General features: G+C 41.7%; 5 protein-coding genes across 8 annotated transcripts; 1 reads left to right on the top strand and 4 right to left on the bottom strand.

Annotated features, from left to right (window-relative positions):
• Nucleotides 1–8: 8 nt before the first annotated feature.
• LOC112568387 lies at nucleotides 9–4,242 on the bottom strand. Its single transcript, XM_025245682.1, has 3 exons — nucleotides 4,156–4,242; nucleotides 1,080–1,338; nucleotides 9–399 (listed from the first exon to the last, which is right to left on the bottom strand). Exons 1-3 carry the CDS (start codon nucleotides 4,178–4,180, stop codon nucleotides 225–227), a joined length of 459 nt encoding a protein of 152 aa, XP_025101467.1. The 5' UTR covers nucleotides 4,181–4,242; the 3' UTR covers nucleotides 9–224.
• A 1,142-nt stretch (nucleotides 4,243–5,384) lies between these two features.
• LOC112568386 lies at nucleotides 5,385–8,674 on the bottom strand. The gene is made up of 3 exons (XM_025245681.1): nucleotides 8,463–8,674; nucleotides 6,436–7,743; nucleotides 5,385–5,774 (listed from the first exon to the last, which is right to left on the bottom strand). The coding sequence occupies exon 2, from the start codon at nucleotides 7,694–7,696 to the stop codon at nucleotides 6,575–6,577; it is 1,122 nt and encodes a 373-aa protein (XP_025101466.1). The 5' UTR covers nucleotides 7,697–7,743; nucleotides 8,463–8,674; the 3' UTR covers nucleotides 5,385–5,774; nucleotides 6,436–6,574.
• Nucleotides 8,675–8,682: 8 nt separating this feature from the next.
• LOC112568385 (alpha-2C adrenergic receptor-like) lies at nucleotides 8,683–11,527 on the top strand. 4 transcript variants are annotated; one of them, XM_025245680.1, is made up of 3 exons: nucleotides 8,683–8,794; nucleotides 9,499–10,691; nucleotides 11,287–11,527. In XM_025245680.1, exons 1-3 carry the CDS (start codon nucleotides 8,714–8,716, stop codon nucleotides 11,477–11,479), a joined length of 1,467 nt encoding a protein of 488 aa, XP_025101465.1. In that variant the 5' UTR covers nucleotides 8,683–8,713; the 3' UTR covers nucleotides 11,480–11,527. The 4 variants fall into 4 exon arrangements, with proteins under 4 accessions (XP_025101465.1, XP_025101464.1, XP_025101462.1 ...); XM_025245679.1 differs by having other exon boundaries at nucleotides 9,496–10,691; XM_025245677.1 differs by having other exon boundaries at nucleotides 8,690–8,821; nucleotides 9,496–10,691.
• A 4,226-nt stretch (nucleotides 11,528–15,753) lies between these two features.
• LOC112568389 lies at nucleotides 15,754–17,001 on the bottom strand. Its single transcript, XM_025245683.1, has 2 exons — nucleotides 16,595–17,001; nucleotides 15,754–15,959 (listed from the first exon to the last, which is right to left on the bottom strand). Exons 1-2 carry the CDS (start codon nucleotides 16,909–16,911, stop codon nucleotides 15,836–15,838), a joined length of 441 nt encoding a protein of 146 aa, XP_025101468.1. The 5' UTR covers nucleotides 16,912–17,001; the 3' UTR covers nucleotides 15,754–15,835.
• A 10-nt stretch (nucleotides 17,002–17,011) lies between these two features.
• On the bottom strand, nucleotides 17,012–17,785 carry LOC112567562 (melatonin receptor type 1C-like). Its single transcript, XM_025244257.1, has one exon. The coding sequence runs from the start codon at nucleotides 17,783–17,785 to the stop codon at nucleotides 17,012–17,014; it is 774 nt and encodes a 257-aa protein (XP_025100042.1).
• Between the last annotated feature and the right edge of the window lie 826 nt (nucleotides 17,786–18,611).

Genomic DNA, 18,611 nt, shown 5'->3' with positions numbered 1-18,611 from the left:
AACGCTTATACACCATAGCACTTCCCTTTAATAGTTTTATCATTACTGTCAGCCTTAAGCCAGCGTACTAAAGTTCCCGTTTCGACAGGTTACGCTGGGGTCAAATCCGAAGTTTTGAAAAACCATGTCAAATGAACATGTCTCATAAACAATGGGAATCTTTTCATATCAAAGCAATAAAACAGCCGCACGCAACTCACTACTGGCAACTTGCCAACATTTAGTCAGTATTTTGACGTAAAAAAATGTTCACACGCGGACCTAAAGTTGGAGCTGCACACGGTGAAGACGATGATGTTTAAGACGCTGTTGACGGCGATGCACATGCGGGCCATACACATTACGTTCAGCTCGAGATCACTCTCGGCGGCGATAACCATGACTGTATCATTATAGAGCCTGTGGACGAAAACAGATAAGGTTGACTATAAATCTCTTAAAGGTTGTCACTTTTAAAATACAATACACTCAAAGAATAACTAGATTCGATTTACCATTCGACATTCTGGGTAGTCCTAATCTATACTACATACATTCATTCGAAATCAGAATAATGAGTTCAAGGACGGCGAATTCATTATCTTCTCGATGGGGTCAGATACTAAGATGTCTCATGCTGTCTCGCCAAAGGCATAGGTGATCACGAGACCTGACGCTCTCTCTCTCTACAAGCAGTACTAAAACAAAATGTCTATTCTTATTGTTTTGCTAATTGTTCTGATGTTTTATGATAAGGGATTGTCTTTTTTGGTTGAGTATTTTTAGTTTTGTTCTACAGTCTCACTCTTGTATTTTAAGCTATACATTAACCCTTTCTTAAAAGATAAATCGAGTAAAAAGCGAAATGTTTGTTCAGAAGCAAGAACCAATCTAAATATAGAAAGACCAACTCTTTCAAGCAGTGGACCATTTTTAACCGGACAAATATGGACTACCGTTTAATCAATCTTCGCTAAAAATTTTAAAATTACAGTTATTTACAATGATATAAATACTATGCCACACTGAGGCTAACATGTTTCCATGTTAGTCCGGTTAAGAAATGTTTTTACAAGTATTTTCTTTCTCTTGCTACTCACGACACGATGGAGTAAGGAATGAACAAAATAATGCCGACGATCGTCACAACCAGCATCATCAAGATCCTATTGGAAAGTAGATTGTGTCTGACGTGTTGGCTCTCCGCTTTCTTTAGCGACGAAATGTGTGTGGAGCTGCAACTCGTCTGAGTTCTGCTGTCTAAGGAGGGCTCAGCATGTCCAAGGGAGTCTGATTTGCGAGTACTGAGCAAGGGCGCTTCCGTAGGTAGGGTAGACTTTTTTTCATCTGTGGTGTTAGCTGGGGAAGAAACACGCGTTTTAATAGCGTCAACAGAAAAAATATGTTTCTCAGTTTGTTTGACCTCTTTTACCGCAGAGATAGAGGCGGTTGCCGCCACTGACTCCCCAGGAGAGGCTGGTGGTCTAATGTTCGTGAGTGACTTGGAAGCGACGGTGTTAGGAGCGTCCTTCAGATCCACAGATTTGCATTGAGTTTCACTTTGTGCGGACCTTACTCAATGTCAACCGAGTCGCTCATTTTCTTGTCCTGGCTGATGAAACTCGTAGAACTTGACTGCACCTCTATTGGTACAATAGACTTAGTACTGAACTTTTTGTCTTGCTGGTGTAATCGGAAGATGATGCTGCCGTAGGAAAATCCCACGAACGCCAGCAAGATTGCAACGTACGCCAGCACGATGATCCCATACATATGTGAGTTGTTGGGAAAGTCACAAATCCTGCCCTGCAGTCCGGGATACTTCGTGTCGAACTTTCTCTCTCCGTAAAGGAGACCCACAGGCAGCACTAAGAAGGCGCTCAGGATGAAGCACACGACTACGAGCTGACTCGCGTGGAGGGGGCTCAGCTGCCACTCAAACGGTCTGCAGACACGTCTCCAGCGGTCCATGGCCATGCAGACTAGTAGGCTATTTGACATGATAACGGGAAAATGAGCTACGGTGACTAGAAACGCACATAAGGACAGTACAGGGACCTTGTACATGTGCCTCAGTCTGTATATCATGAACGGTACGGTAATCACGCTGGTGAACAGGTCGCAGATAGACATGGCCATGATAAAGACGCGCGTAGTGGACGGCCGGAACTGCGACGCGTACACCACTAAGACCAGAATATTGCCTGGGATGCCGATCGTCATTATTAGCACGCAGAAGACGACGGACGGGAAGACAATGCGGAAGGTCTCCTCGTTAAGTTCCTCAAGTTTCGCATCTTTCTCCAGCTGCGTCCACTCTCCGGCAGTTAAAGAAGAAGCCTCCTGGTTCATTTTCCTGGTCTCGCTCTCCGAAGACGAAATCAATGGGAGCAAAGACCCTGAGGACGAAATTTTTTGCATTGAGAACAGTATAGCTGCTTTTATTGAAACCGTTTATCTCAAAAAATACACCCTGGCTGGTTCTACTTGAAGCTGACTACCCACCCAAATGGAACTTTTAAGGTAGAACTATTTCGGTATTCGAAATTCCCCGCCACTATTTCGGCATTCACGGTGCCCAAGTGATAACATTTCTTAAAGTTCTCAAATATCTAAACTGTACTTCAAAGCAGGGTCAGTTTAAAGATACAATACTTTTAGTCAACGCAGCTAATGTTGCCATTTTCTCTCTAGTAGTTAATTTCATTGATGGTGGAGAGCGATGTCCTTTTACTAAACCGGCTTGATGGGACTGCTTTCTATCATGTTCTCTCATCCGTGTATCCACGTCGAATTCTGGTGTCTGGCCTGTGACTTTTATTGCGATGTTTCCTCTATTCTTGCTTGTTATTTAATTTTTGTCCCATTAGTTGGATGGTGTCTATTGGAAGAAGCGACATGGCACAAGAATTGAAGTGTTTCGAGACTGCTGTCACGTTCGTTTTTTAAGTACCTGAATAGGGCTTTACTCTCACCTATATTGCCCTAAAATTTCAAACGAAGCATTCGGACGACTCTTTCTTTACCTCCCTCTTGACCGTAGGAGGCTCGATAATGCTGTTGCTATTATTATTACTACTACAATTGTTAGTGCGTAAGTAAATTTCAAAAATTCTTACAATTTTTTCTGCCGAGGCTTGGGATTGTTGGACCATAATTTCGTCGCTTTGATGTGCTTGTACCGTTCCTAAATCTTATCGCCGTCGCCGATACACCTGTCCCACATCCATCACAGCCATCGGAACGAGGCCAGCTGACGTCTGATGACGCATTTTTGATGAGATGATGTAAATTTTTTGTTTCGTCATTTACACTAGTGACGTTTCCTCATTTACACTATGTAGTCATTCGGATACGTGCATCGAATTCCCTGCAAACCGGGTATACCGATGTCAAAGGGACCCTCTTCCTGAAGGAGTATGAAAGGGAGAAGAACCAGCGCTGTTAGGGTAAAGGGGATTATCAGAAGACAAGTAGCCTGCCACGGGTTCAGATGCCGGCTTAGAGGGTGGCAGATGCGGTCTCGGCGGTCAAAGGCCACGCACACTAGCAGCCAGTAGGACAAGAGGATGGGGAAGACCGCTATGGGCCCCACCAGGCGGCAATAGGTCACACCCTGCGTGCAGTAGCTATATCGCATCAAGATAATCTGACGTGGCATGCAGAAGATGTTGATGGTGATGTTGCAGGCTGCCATGGCTAGCACAAAAACCCGCGTGGCGCTTGGTGGGAACTGCCTATAGTAAACGAGGAAGACCACCAAATTGCCGGACAGACCAATGGCCAGCAGAAACACCACAAAGATGATGGAGGGCAGAAGAATGTAGAAGGTGTCGTAACTCAGCTGCTCCAGACGTTCCCGACTTTCCTCATCCGTCCACTTACTCTCCGTGGAGACGTCTGGAGAATCAGGAGAATCAGGATAACCCAGGGAGATTGTAGTTTCCATGGCTAGCGATGATTGTGAGAAACAAATCAAAGCATAATCGTTTCATACATTAGGATAAATGGTTTATTTCTTTAACTGTTATTTGCAATGCGCGTGATAAATAAAATAAAAATATATAAAATAAAGAGTTTCAATGCATGCTTTCATGCCAGACTGTGGGCGGGGTATGCTTACCATCTAACCTTGCGTGCACATAGGTAGCTAGATTCCTCAGCGAACCACCTCACCGTTTCTCAGGCGACTGCACAACATCCGCAGCTGAGTTCGCTGCAGCTTAACCAACACCCTCGAACACACCTCTCCATCTTGTCCACGTCACTTGTGGACATGACGCAAAGAAATGACCAAATCAAAATACGTCATTGTCGTATGACAGCTGAACTCGCTTTGACGTCAGTAGTGACAAGTTCACAAAGTGACGAATCTTTAAGCTCGAACCTTGGTGTTTCTATTTATGACTAACCCATCATGATAAAACCCTCAGTTTTCAAGACATGGTGGTTGTGTTCTTGGCTCCGTTCAGAGACCGGTTGTAACAATATTGTACCTGCAGATACTGTTGAAGATATAGTAGCTATTTTTATTTTGTTTAGATGTCTATTACATCACCATCCACGTTTCAGTTTTGCATGGCCGTAAACACGCATATTGAATTTCCTTTTACCCTCGAGGCCATTGACGACGACACGGAACTTGTGCATTCCAGCAAGCAAGTCAATCATTCAATTTATTTTTCATTGTTGTTTTATGGATTTTCTGCCGGTAAAACAAATCATGATATTCGTAACTTTAGGACTGATATTTCGTTTTATTGATTGTTTATCGGCCTCTGCATTTTCATTTGCTCAAATATAGAGAAGGGTACAAAGGCATTAAATGTTTTCATAATTTTTGGTCATACCTATGAGACAGTATTTCATATGCTTTGTTCTGGTAGGTGATTTGTGTTTTAGCACGTTGAGTATTGACTGAGTTTAATATTACAAGGTCTTACTTTGTCATGTCTTGTAGTTTTGCTTGTAATGTCTAAATAGCTATATGTATGTCAGTCAGCTCGACTGTAAAGATATGAGTATGAGTCGGGATTCTGGCACAGATGGATTTGCTGTCGGGATAGTTAGCTTTCAGTTCAGTCGCGTGTGTTTCTGGATAATGAAAGAAGTCGGTATATATCTGTTAACAGTTTTTTTTCATAAATAGTTTTTAGTTTAAATCTTGTTTCGAATTGATTTGGCTTAGTTGTTCGTCTTAGAAATTTTTGGTGAGATCAAAATATGCCTGTGGTTGTGAGCCTGTCATCAATACCAAGCGGACAGCTAAGTGGTTAGACACCAGTATTCTAAAGCCCTACGCGCGAACAACATCCGGTTCGAATCCTGTGTTCCGCATACTTCCAAAACCTGAGTTTGCCGTTGGATGCACCCTATAGCAGTATCAACAGGTCTAAGAACGCTTATACACCATAGCACTTCCCTTTAATAGTTTTATCATTACTGTCAGCCTTAAGCCAGCGTACTAAAGATCACGTTTCGACAGGTTAGGCTGGGGTCAAATCCGAAGTTTTGAAGAACCATGTCAAATGAACATGTCTCATGAACAGTTGGAATCTTTTCATATCAAAGCAATAAACAGCCGCACGCAACTCACTACTGGCAACTTGCCAACATTTAGTCAGTATTTTGACGTAAAAAAATGTTCACACGCGGACCTAAAGTTGGAGCTGCACACGGTGAAGAAGATAATGTTTAAGATGCTGTTGACGGCGACGCACGTGCGGGCAAAACAAAATAAGTTCAGCTCGAGATCACTCTTGGCGGCGTTAACCATGACTGTATTATTTTTGAGCCTGTGGACGAAAACAGATAAGGTTGACTATAAATCTCTTTAAAGGTTGTCACACTTAAAATACAAGACACTCAAAGAATAACTAGATGCGATTTACCATTCGACATTCTGGGTAGTCCTAATCTATACTACATACATTCATTCGAAATCAGAATAATGAGTTCAAGGACGGCGAATTCATTATCTTCACATGCTGTCTCGCCAACGGTATAGGTGATCACGAGACCTGATGATCTCTCTCTCTACAAGCAGTACTAAAACAAAATGTCTATTCTTATTGTTTTGGTATTTTCATTTGTTTTGATGTTTTATGATAAGGAATCGTCTTTTTTGGTTTAGTATTTTTAGTTTTGTTCTACAGTCTCACTCTTGTATTTTAAGCTATACATTAACCCTTTCTTAAAAGATAAATCGAGTAAAAAGCGAAATGTTTGTTCAGAAGCAAGAACCAATCTAAATATAGAAAGACCAACTCTTTCAAGCAGTGGACCATTTTTAACCGGACAAATATGGACTACCGTTTAATCAATGTTCGCTGAAAATTTTTAAATTACAGTTATTTACAATGATATAAATACTATGCCACACCAAGGCCAACATGTTTCCATGTTAGTCCGGTTAAGAAATGTTTTTACAAGTATTTTCTTTCTCTTGCTACTCACTTCACGATGATGTAAGGAATGTACAAAATAATGCCGACGATCGTCAAAACCATCATCATCAAGGTCTTATTGGAAAGTAGACTTGTGTCTGAAGTGTTGGCTCTCCGTTTTCTTTAGCGGCGAGATGTGTGTGGAGCTGCTAATCGACTGAGCTTCTGGTGTCTAAGGAGGGTTCAGCATGTCCAAGGGAGTCTGATTTGCGAGTACTGAGCAAGGGCGCTTCCGTAGGTAGGGTAGACTTTTTTTCATCTGTGGTGTTAGCTGGGAAAGAAACACGCGTTTTCATATCGTTAACAGAATTATGTTTCTCAGTTTGTTTGACCTTTTTCACCGCAGATTGTTTGCGAGATGTAGAGGCGGTTGCCGCCACTGACTCTCGAGGAGAGGCTGGTGGTCTAATGTTCGTGAGTGGCTTGGAAGCGACGGTGTTAGGAGCGTCTTTCAGATCCAGAGATTTGCATTGAGTTTCACTTTGTGTGGACCTTACCTCAATAACATCCGAGTCGCTCATTTTCTTGCCCTGTGTGATGATACTCGTACTTGACTGCTCCTCCATTATACCCTTAGTACTGAACTTTTTGTCTTGCTGGTATAATCGGAAGATGATGTTGCCGTAGGAAAAGCCCACGAACGCCAGCAAGATTGCAACGTACAGCAGCAAGTACCTCCCATACAAACGTGCGTTGTCAGTGCTGGTAAAGTCACAAATCCTGCCCTGCAGTCCCGCATACTTCGTGTCGAACCTTCTCTCTCCGTAAAGCAAACTCACAGGCAGCACAAAGAAGGTGCTCAGGATGGAGCACATGACTACGAGCTGACTCGCGTGGAGGGGGCTCAGCTGCCACTCAACCGGTCTGCAGACACGTCTCCAGCGGTCCATGGCCATGCAGATTAGTAGGTTATTGGACATGATGATGGGAAAATGAGCAGCGGTACCTAGAAACACACATAAGGACGGTACAGGGACCTTGTACATGTGCCTCAGTCTATGTATCATGAATGATAGGGTAATCACGCTGGTGAACAGGTCGCAGAAAGACATGGCCATGATAAAGACGCGCGTAGTGGACGGCCGGAACTGCGACGCGTACACCACGAAGACCAGAATATTGCCTGGGATGCCGATCGTCATTATTAGCACGCAGAAGACGAGGGACGGGAAGACAATGCGGGAGGTCTCCTCGTTAAGTTCCTGAAGTTTCGCATCTTTCTCCAGCTGCGTCCACTCTTCGGCAGTTAAAGAAGAAGCCTCCTGGTTCATTTTCCTGGTCTCGCTCTCCGAAGACGCAATCAATGGGAGCAAAGACCCTGAGGACGAAATTTTTGCATTGAGAACAGTATAGCTGCTTTTATTGAAACCGTTTATCTCAAAAAATACACCCTGGCTGGCTCTACTTGAAGCTGACTACCCACCCAAATGGAACTTTTAAGGTAGAACTATTTCGGTATTCGAAATTCCCCGCCACTATTTCGGCATTCACGGTACCCAAGTGATAACTTTTCTTAAAGTTCTCAAATATCTAAACTGTACTTCAAAGCAGGGTCAGTTTAAAGATACAATACTTTTAGTCAACGCAGCTAATGTTGCCATTTTCTCTCTAGTAGTTAATTTCATTGATGGTGGAGAGCGATGTCCTTTTACTAAACCGGCTTGATGGGACTGCTTTCTATCATGTTCTCTCATCCGTGTATCCACGTCGAATTCTGGTGTCTGGCCTGTGACTTTTATTGCGATGTTTCCTCTGTTCTTGCTTGTTATTTAATTTTTGTCCCATTAGTTGGATGGTGTCTATTGGAAGAAGCGACATGGCACAAGAATTGAAGTGTTTCGAGACTGATGTCACGTTCGCTTTTTAAGTACCTGAATAGGGCTTTACTTTCACCTTTATTGCCCTAAAATTTCCAACGAAGCATTCGGACGACTCTTTCTTTACCTCCCTCTTGACCGTAGGAGGCTCGATAATGCTGTTGCTATTATTATTACTACTACAATTGTTAGTGCGTAAGTAAATTTCTAAAATTCTTACAATTTTTTCTGCCGAAGCTTGGGATTGTTGGACCATAATTTCGTCGCTTTGATGTGCTTGTACCGTTCCTAAATCTTATCGCCGTCGCCGATACACCTGTCCCACATCCATCACAGCCATCGGAACGAGGCCAGCTGACGTCTGATGACGCATTTTTGATGAGATGATGTAAATTTTTTGTTTCGTCATTTACACTAGTGACGTTTCCTCATTTACACTAGTGACGTGGACAACATGGCGACGTGCGTTGGATGCTAGACTGCCGGCGGAACTTTCTCTCCCACGCAGCAAGGTTGCTGGTGCTGTGCAGAGATATGGACATGGGGTTCAAGGTAACAAGATTTTGCTGGGAACACAAGGTGGAATACAATGTTTGCTTCGCTTGAAGTCTTTCATTCCAGCGTGAAAGCTTGCGCTAAAACTCTTTCTGATCTGTGGTCATTGTATCAATATAGTTCATATATCATCATCATCATCATCATCATCACCATCATCATCATTAAATGAAAATGCTCTTAACTTTTTAACAAAAGTTTGAAACAGGTTACGGGAGCAGAAACAACAGCTGACAACATTCCTGAGTCAGGAAATCGGGTTCATTCACAGGAGATTCGTTGAACTCTAACATACTTCTTCAGTACAAAGACGATATCCGGAATACTATTTTTTAAAAAGTTATAGATACAATGGCATAAAATCGTCATATTAATATACGAAGACTATTCAGGTCATGTTGCAAAGTTGAGATCATTGCCATGGAATTCCCTATGTCCGCAGAAGGATATAGGTCCCGTACAAGAGACCATGCTCACATTTTTATACAACAATCTTTGCCAGCAAAAAGGCAATGATATTCAAGAGTAACTTCCCAGGTCTCACGAAACTTTGTACGAAGCAGGGTCGCCACAGTCGTAAGATAAGAGGAACCACTACTTGCAATTTAAAAAAAACATTGTAAAACTTGCATGTTATAATACCAAAAAAAAACTGTTATTCTCGTGAAGTCAGCGCCTCTGCTTTCATTTGTTTCTAGCAGTCGTCGTTAGCCATGAAAGATACATCCTTGCCATACAGCAACTGGACGGAGGAGGAAAAGCGACAGCGTCTGGAGCAGCTGAGTTACGACACTTTCCTGCTTCTCCTGCCTACCGTCTTCTTTCTTGTGGTGCTGATGGTCATCGGTTTGCCCGGCAACCTGCTGGTCATCTTCGTCTACTTCAAACAATTCCCGCCAAGCGCCACGCGGGTCTTCGTGCTGGCCTTGGCGTTCTGTGACCTGAGCATCAATGTCTTCGGCTTTCCGCGTCATATTATCTTGATGCGATATAGCTACTGCTCGCAGGGTGTGACATACTGCCGCCTGGTGGGGCCCGTAGCGGTCTTCCCCATCCTCTTGTCCTACTGGCTGCTGGTGTGCGTGGCCCTCGAACGCCGACACCGTATCTGCAACCCTCTAGGCCATCATCTGGATCCATCGCACGCCATTGCCCTGTTAGTGGTCCCCTTTACCCTAACAACGCTGGTTCTTTTCCCTTTCTTAGGATTTCAGGAAGAGGGTACCTTTGACATTGGCATACCTGGCTTACAGGGGATCCAGTGCACGTTTCCGACCATCACCAACGGCACTGACGTCAATAAAGTCTACGGTTTCTTACTTATCTTCTCCTTCGCCAGCATCTTGACGTTGTTGATCTTATGCTACTTGAATATTTTGTTGGTGGTGTTGAGGCAGAGAGAACAGCATGGGCGATCTGGTGCCAATCAACCTTTAGCCCAACCGATTTCACGGGACTCCTCTACAGGGGATTCAGCACCAACCAGTACGCATGAACAAACAGATCTTACCACGTCTACAGCTCTGAAGGCCACTGTCCCAGGCACTGAGGCCACTGCAGTCACATCTGTCTCTAAAAATAACAACAGCAGCTTTAGTCAGGTGCAAAAGCAACAATCTCCAACTTTTGTAGTCACAGCGGCGGAAGAACCACCGATGTCGTCTAGTAGCATTCAGACTGACCAAACGCGTGTAGGACAACTCAATTCAGGAACAGTAACTTTTGCAACTTCGAGAGCAGAAGACAGTATTTCGAGTCAGCGACAGATTGAGTCTGAGCAGCCACAGCAGCATGTCAAGCAGCATGATTATAGGGGGCTTTCGAAGACCACTCTCATGATGCTTGTGCTCACCGGTGCTACCGTCATCTGCTGCGTCCCTTACTTCTATATGGAGTAAGTACTTGAAATGTTGTCACCCTTTTAGGAGAAACAGGTAGCCAAGTTGTTAAAGCAATAGCGTCTGAACTGGAAGTAATTCACTTGCTGGTTCAATACTCATTTGGCGCTGCGTATTTTCCCACAGTTGAATCAGTTGTGGAATGGGGTATCTGATCATGGGTGTAGTGTGTGTGGAAGGGGCAGGCAGGGATGGAGAAGATATACGTATGACCCTCACAACTGAACTCTATAATAAGTGACCGTAAAGTCAGAGAATTTTAAAAATTGTGTCGACATTTTCCTTAGTGCAGTCGCTTGGCAATCTGTGTGTGTGTGTCATGCGCCGACAGACACGTGTATGTCGGCACTCTTCTCCTTTCTTGCCTTCCATTTACCTTTGTATATTTTGTCCATTGTATATTGTTTTATTGTAGAAGTCTTGTATGTTAACATATGGATTCCTTTCTAAAGTTTGAATAAGTAGTAAAATGCAAAATAATTTCCTTATCATATTATTCAGACAGACAACAAAGATAAATTTCTGTGTCGTCAACTTCTTATTCTTCTCATTTACACTTTGACTAAATTTTACTTTTTGTTTTGTTGCCAGGCTCTCACGATATAGCTACGTGGGTCATGGTCTCAGCCCTTTCACGATTAACATTCGCTTCCTTGCTCGGGTGTTCCCCAGCGTCAACAGTGTCATCAATCCTTTTATTTACAACTTTTTTAATCCCCGATTTCAAGTGGAAAGCCAACGATTTATAACAAAAATGAAAAACTACTTGTTTCAGGATTTCTAAAAACTTTTCTTAAATTAAATCACACAATAAATGAACTCTGAACCTGTATTTTGCTAGCATAACGATTGTACAACTGGTGGGGAGAGCGGCCTAAGCCGGAGAGAAAAGACGGTTACCTCCTAATGTTAGCTCGAGATAGCTTACCCCTTCGCACACCCACTCAGTCACACCGCACGTCCGAAGGATCCTGCACAGCTAAATCCTTTCATTCGCGTGAGTAAAGCAACAACTGAAAACGCAGTTGAAAAAAAAAACTATTCAAAGGAATATAATTAGACTAAAAAGGGTGGACACAAAATCAAATAATGATGCATCTTTTTGTAGAAATTAGGGCTCTGACAATAACAGTCATAAATATATATACACATTCAGGATTCCGTTCCTGAGTAAATAGTTTGCTGCTTTCTGAAACCACACTCGCATTCCCCCCCCCCCCTGGATTCAGTTCGTCGCGGAGGACAATGGCAGTGCCGTTTGGCTACCTGTCCCCTTGATGGTTTATAGAAAATGCAGGGCGAGTCGATCTTGGCGTCCCGATGTCACCAATGATGGACTTCTCATGGCATCTATTGCTTCAAAGAGTGAACGACAGCGGCGATGACTAAGGTTCATCCGGTAGTTGTCTCACACAGACGACAATAAGTTGGGCCGGTAGTAGGGTGGAATTCACTCAAGCATCGTAGATTATTTTATATTGTCTACAGAACTCATTAATTTAATTAAAGGCTTGATTGTCCTTAATGAGTTTTACTCTGATATTCACTATCCACTAGAACTTCATCTGAAACCAGCATCCAAACCAAATACTCAACTTAAAGTACTCCCAATCCTCAGTGAGGATAACGTGAAGAAGAGTGCAATACTGAAGAAGCCCAAGTTGAAAAGCAGAATGAAAGGTGACTTTATTGGCTTTCTAAATCCTAACAAGATTAGACAGCTAACAAATGGAGTTAATGAGTTGTTACAAAAAAGCGAGGAAGAACACTAAGACATGATTGATGAACTGATAAAAAGAGGTATGTAATATTATGCTGGATAGTGCTAGCAGTTGTTGTCTATTCCCTCATGCCAGCTATGCAAAGAAACATTATGTCTCTAGTCAAAATATAGATGAATTGATAATATGGGAGGGTGGGTAGGTGTGTGTGAGATATTGTACATTGTGATGGGAGTGTGTTAATATGTACAGTACTCCTTGTGGGTAAAGAAATAGTAAACAACACAGAATGAATGTCTAGGACATTGAGAGAGAGAGAACTGCTGACAGCAAGGAACGACAGTGATGATGATACGGTTGACCTGTGTTGGCGAATTTCACTTAGTCCTTGGAGAAGAGGCAATACACTCTTGCAATGCATTTCATTTCGTTAAGTTAACCAGACCACAAGTGCCAGCAGACAGTAAGTTAATGTTCTGGAAAAATGTGCCTCTCTTTAGACCTACTGTCTACAGCTGTTCAAACACTCAGAGACCATTGTCTTCTGCTCTAAAATTAAAGGGATAAGACACTTGTCAGATTAGGGACTTAAACATCAGCACAATGAGATGATAATGTGGTGGACATTCTATAACAATATAGGAATCTACATCAATGAATTGATCAGTTTCTGGACATATTTGCAATGTTTTAGTTTTTTTCTATGCAAGAATAATACTTCCATTTCCTTTCATCTTGTTTTCTTTAATACACATATCTGGTATTGCAGTCATGTTTTTAATTGTTAAACCAAAGTTATGTTCTTTAACAGCTTATATTCAGATTGATAGCATCTACTTTGTACACAATTTTCCCAAAAATGTTGTATTTTTAACAAGAAGCTGAGCTTTAAGAATGTACATGGGCTCACTGTGAAATGTACAAACTAATTTTTGCATGCATTTTCATGCTGGCCTAATATTTGTGTAATCTTGACTTTTTTGTTTACTTAACTGAATGTCTGTAACACCTTTTATCATATTTCTTTAGACTAGCTATACTATTTAATGCAGTTGTTTTTGTTGCAAAAGATTTAACCATACTATTCATATTTATCCAAGTAATAATTAAAGGCACAATGCATTGCAGTAAATTAAAGCTGGATATCTATCCTCTTCACTACTGCATCACAAATGGGAAATATTCATTAAAACCTTTCTTTCATATCAGAGTCCATCTGTTTCTTTTTGCTCAATCTAGTGAAGCTTCTTCTCTCTCTTTATATATATATAGCCAACCCATTGCGTCCACAAATTCAAGCAATCACTGACCTATTCTAAACAAATTCTAGAAAAACTGTGAAAAGGATTTGCATCAGAATAAGCAATGATAACAGTTCTGTATTTAATATGGTAATAACATACCATTCTCATCTCATCTTTGGACTGCTAGTGTTTGACTGGTAAGCTAGTATACACTATAAAATCGCAAAGAATAAAAAGGTCAAATTTTTAAGTAGGCCATAGGTCCTTTTTCAGGATATATCCTAATAAGTAATATCCAGAAAAAGTATTTGCTGCCTCTAATCTTACTTATCCAATCGTGCATCTAAAAAGTCTATGTCTTTTTTTATTTGTTTAATTAACAAATTCACATAACTTATAACCTTGATTTTTATACAAAACAAAATTAATGCAGAAATTAATCATTCTTTGTTATTTTAGTGCAGGTTCAAAAGCAATCATGCCAAATGTTTGCTAATAGCTTACATTATAACCCATGGTATTAACTATTTGGCTGCCGCATTAACCATAAGCCGTTGCATTTTGGGTGCAAGTAGAGGTGCTCAATAAATATTTTCATTAGGTGGGGTGACAAAATTTAACAATTACACTAAAATCATATTTTGCGTTTACAGTAGCCATGATAGAGAGAAAAATAGGTATAAAAACCTCCAAGAAATGAGTCCCAATCAATGGCAAAATATGTATGCACAATGCCACAAGCAGCTTATTTGATCACTCACTGTTATTGCGGAAGGAGATTTCAAATTTCCGTGTAAAGCTGCATGAACTTCAAGCATGTGAAAGCAAAGATGCACAGGACCATGCCATTCCTTTGTGTCAGTGTCTGCTGGAGATAACTGGCATTAGTCTGTGAGGAAGATGAAAACGCAGACTGGTACCAATCCTTACAGATTGCAACAGGCCAGCAAAGCAAGCGATTCACACCTAAATGATACTAACAACCAAATTAAACAAAACCATCGATTGTAACTAAAATTAAGTACTAAATTATATTATAAACAAGACGATAAACAATATATGACAGTATTTAATACCTTAAGGATGTTTATCTCTTTCTCGACAGTCGTCTGCCTCTTCCTTTCTTACCATCAGAGTAGTTTCCCCGGGACGAGGCGGGGACCTTAAGGAAAATCGTCTTGTTTACGAAGTTACACACCAGTTTCGAAACACCACGGAGAATACTTCAAGTTTTCTTTTCCTATAACACACTTGTGACAGCTTTATAAGTATTTCTCCAGGTACAAAACAGCATCTGCGGGATCTGAACACGGCTTATAACTTCGGAAACAAGATGCTTTTCCTTTAGTTTTCCACTTTGGCCTTGATAGACGACTTTCGTTTAATAATTTGCAAAGTGCAAACGCATTTTTCCTGTCCATGTGCATGACCCAGACCAAAGTATGTATTTCACCTTCTTAACTATAATAATAATGCATTCATATGAGTCTGCTATTTTTTTTCTCTGTGACTCGCTGTCTCTAGTTCACTAAGAATTCGACATCGGATCGTCCCTTCTAAACCTTTGTGCCACCTTACCTCATCTTTCTGAGGTTTAAAGACAACCCGAGTGAACATTTGATTTGTGTATTTTCAGTATGATAATTGTCTGCAAGTTTAATGGTCACCAGATTTCCTGCAGCATTTAGAAAGCTTGATCGAGCTATAATCAACCAATGCTGGAGGTCGAATTTTCGATGTCGGTACCAAGATAATGAACTCCTGCACACTTCTTTCAACTGCATATATACTTCCAGTAATTTCTAATTAAAAAAGGTAGTGATAATAATATAGCAGTTTTCCCCTTTTTGTTCTTCTGATGTTGAGCAAACAAAGCTTTAAAACTTCTAGTTTGATCACATCTCACAAAACAAAAAAATTATAATTCTGTCTGTTCATCGATAGATTATTTCTATACAAGCAAATATATACTTTTTAACTGTGTTACTTTAGATTTTACATGAACCTTTAGGAAATGATTTTTTTTAAAAAAAACAAAATTCCAAAAGCGTCAGTTTTACATAGCATTTCTTTCTTTGCGAGGGTTACTGAATTTAAAACCACTTTGACATTCTCCCACGGATTAATCTGTGTGACTTGACGAGAAACTGACGACACTGTAGACGAAAGTTTGGATTACAAAAGCTGTAGATGAAAGGGTTGATGACACTGTTGACGCTGGGAAAGACTATACAGAGGAACCGCATATTCAGAGTCCATGCGCTCAGGTGAAGGTTGACTTCCTTCCACATCGGACACACTGCAAAGATATGTAAATAGGACATTTAGTATCGTCAACAAGGGCCGTTCCATTAGGTTTCTGTAATAATTATTGTGTTTACAAGGTGGGAAGTGTATAAAGCAACGGACACAAAAGATCAACAGCTTGCAGAATCAGAACGGAACCTTGAGGTTGTCCAAGACTCTAGACCACTCATAAACATTCATCACATTAATATGTATGATGTTCTTGAGAGTGCACTACAATGATCAGGTTGTAAACATTTTATCGCCAAATTTTGCAGACATCCAGTTTCTTAAGAGCATATCAGGGATACAGCATTATATCGATGGCTATATAAAAAGAATATCCTCTATAAATGTCTATGTTTTTTGCTTGAGATTGTACCCCTGAAGATCTTGTGGCCAGTTTTTATTCCCAGAGGCGTTGCGCATAATCTCATCTCCCTCCTTTACCTTCCCTAACACTCAATGGAATCAGGATCGATTTAAGACAGCTAGGCCTACTTGAAAAAATTTTCTACACTACACTTGGATTCGAACCCTTGTGGTACAACACGCTGTCTTTCTTTTTCCCCATACACACGAGAAGGATTCTGTTTCAGTTGGCTACAGCAGCGATGGTCGAAAGACACTAGGCTATAATGTACTTACGACACTGCGATGTTGGGGACGCAGCAGACGATAGTAACTCCGGTCAGGACCAGCATCATCAGTGTGGTTCTTGAAAATGGAAGCCTCTTCTTCAGGTGACCGCCTGGTGCACCCCGAGTACGGACCCCAAATCTCGAAACTTCGCTCTCGCGACCTTCATCCCCGCTGTGTGTCGGGTCGTCAGAGCTTCTTTCCGTTGGTCCACGCTCGGGGTCAGCGTTGCGCTCGTGGTTAAGGCTATTTACCGTACTAGTCTCTGATGCATCAAGCTGTCTGACCTCTTGCCTTTCGTCCATAGATGACAGCTCTACTGACATGTCTGCAGTTTTAACATCCGTCTCGACAGTCTCTTCCGTCAGGCTTTCATGCGAGTCTCTAGTGTCTTGAATCGATTCGTTGACCTTGGTCATTTTAAACTCACCGGTTGACTAACACACCATTTCCTTGATTTCCAAAATACCGATGCATTTTGTTTTGCTGGCACACCTTGTACACTATGTGCGCATAAGCGAATGTCCCCATGGAGAATCCAACGATAAAGAAGATCATCAAGGCAAATTGAAACATTTTTTCAACGTTCACACCTAAGTATGAAGATTGTAATTCGCAATTACTTCCATTAAGCCCAGGTACACCTGTTTCGAAAGGCATTTCACCGTAGAAGGGCATGAAGGGAAACAAGAGGACAGCAGTCAGAGCGAAAGGAAGAATCAGCAGGTAGGTGGCATGACGAGCGCTCAGCTGACGTCGAAGAGGGTGGCAGATGCGACGTCGACGATCGAAAGCCACGCAGGCGAGAATCCAGTAGGACATGAGGATAGGGAACATGGTTAACATTCCCATCACCTGACAGTAAGTAGATCCGTGGGTAGTGTAGGTAAATCTCATCAGAACAATGTGCCTGGGCAAGGTGAAGACGTTGGTCACCAGATCAACCACAGCCATGGCCAGTACAAACACGCGCGTGGCGCTGGCCTTGAACCTCTTGAGGTAAACAAGAAAGACGAGAAGGTTGCCAGGGACCCCGACGACGATCAGCATCGTTACAAACAAGATCATGGGAATTAAATCGATGAAAGTGCCATGATTCAGTTTTTCCAAGCGTTGATGTATCTCCTGCGACGTCCAATTCCAGTTGCTGCTTGTTGATGGACCATACTGGTCGGTCGTTGATCTATTGGTTGATGTCATCTTTGGTTGCCTTTTCACAATCACTTTGAAGTTTTATGATTGGGCAAAGATTTGACTGGATGCAGCTGTAGAGGCGTATTGCAGCTCAATTTTGTCAGCTGACCCATTGAACTGCGGTTTGCACGAAGGATTCCTTAAGAATACAGCTGAAGACAGAGCACAAAGGCATATCATGCTAAGAGAGCCTATCTATCAGTTGATCATATGTCGGATTTACGAGGAAGTGCTCGCCCAATTTACTTGACTTTGTAAACAGCACAGACATCTGGCTGGCTGGCCCTGGCTCAGATTCCCTGCTGACCAGTCTAACGTCTGGCAGGATGTGACAAGCAATAAGGACACAGAACGACACAGGCTTTTCCTCTCTCCGGTAAAACGAGGAAAATTTCAATTTAGCAAGCACGCCCTTCACTGTCATGATATTCTATTATGTTTCTCCTTCTATTATATTTTATTTCTTCATGAGTATGTGTGCGTGTGCGCGTGCGACCGAACGTACATGCGTATGTAACTATGAGTCATTGTCATCATCGGAAGACTCGTTCTGGTTATTGATATCATTGCGCAGGACGTCCATTTGAGAAATGATATTTGTTTTAAAAATGATGTACTTTAAACATTGAATTATCAATATCATATAAGCTGGTAGTAAACGTGTAGACGTATTTAGCGAGTTTTGATATTTTGTCTTCCCTTTTGAAAGCAACATTCATTGTGAAAAGCTTGCGAAGTGGTTTTGATGCAGAACTTCTTGTCATTGTTATCATACGAATATTAAATTTAAACCAGGTTGTCAGGAAAAAAAGCCTTTAGACATATCAAAGTA

Source organism: Pomacea canaliculata, linkage group LG7 (assembly GCF_003073045.1).
Source record: "Pomacea canaliculata isolate SZHN2017 linkage group LG7, ASM307304v1, whole genome shotgun sequence".
Taxonomy (NCBI): Eukaryota; Metazoa; Mollusca; class Gastropoda; order Architaenioglossa; family Ampullariidae; genus Pomacea; species Pomacea canaliculata.
Note: the sequence above shows the minus strand (reverse complement) of the source record. Positions and strands in the feature narration are given on the sequence as shown.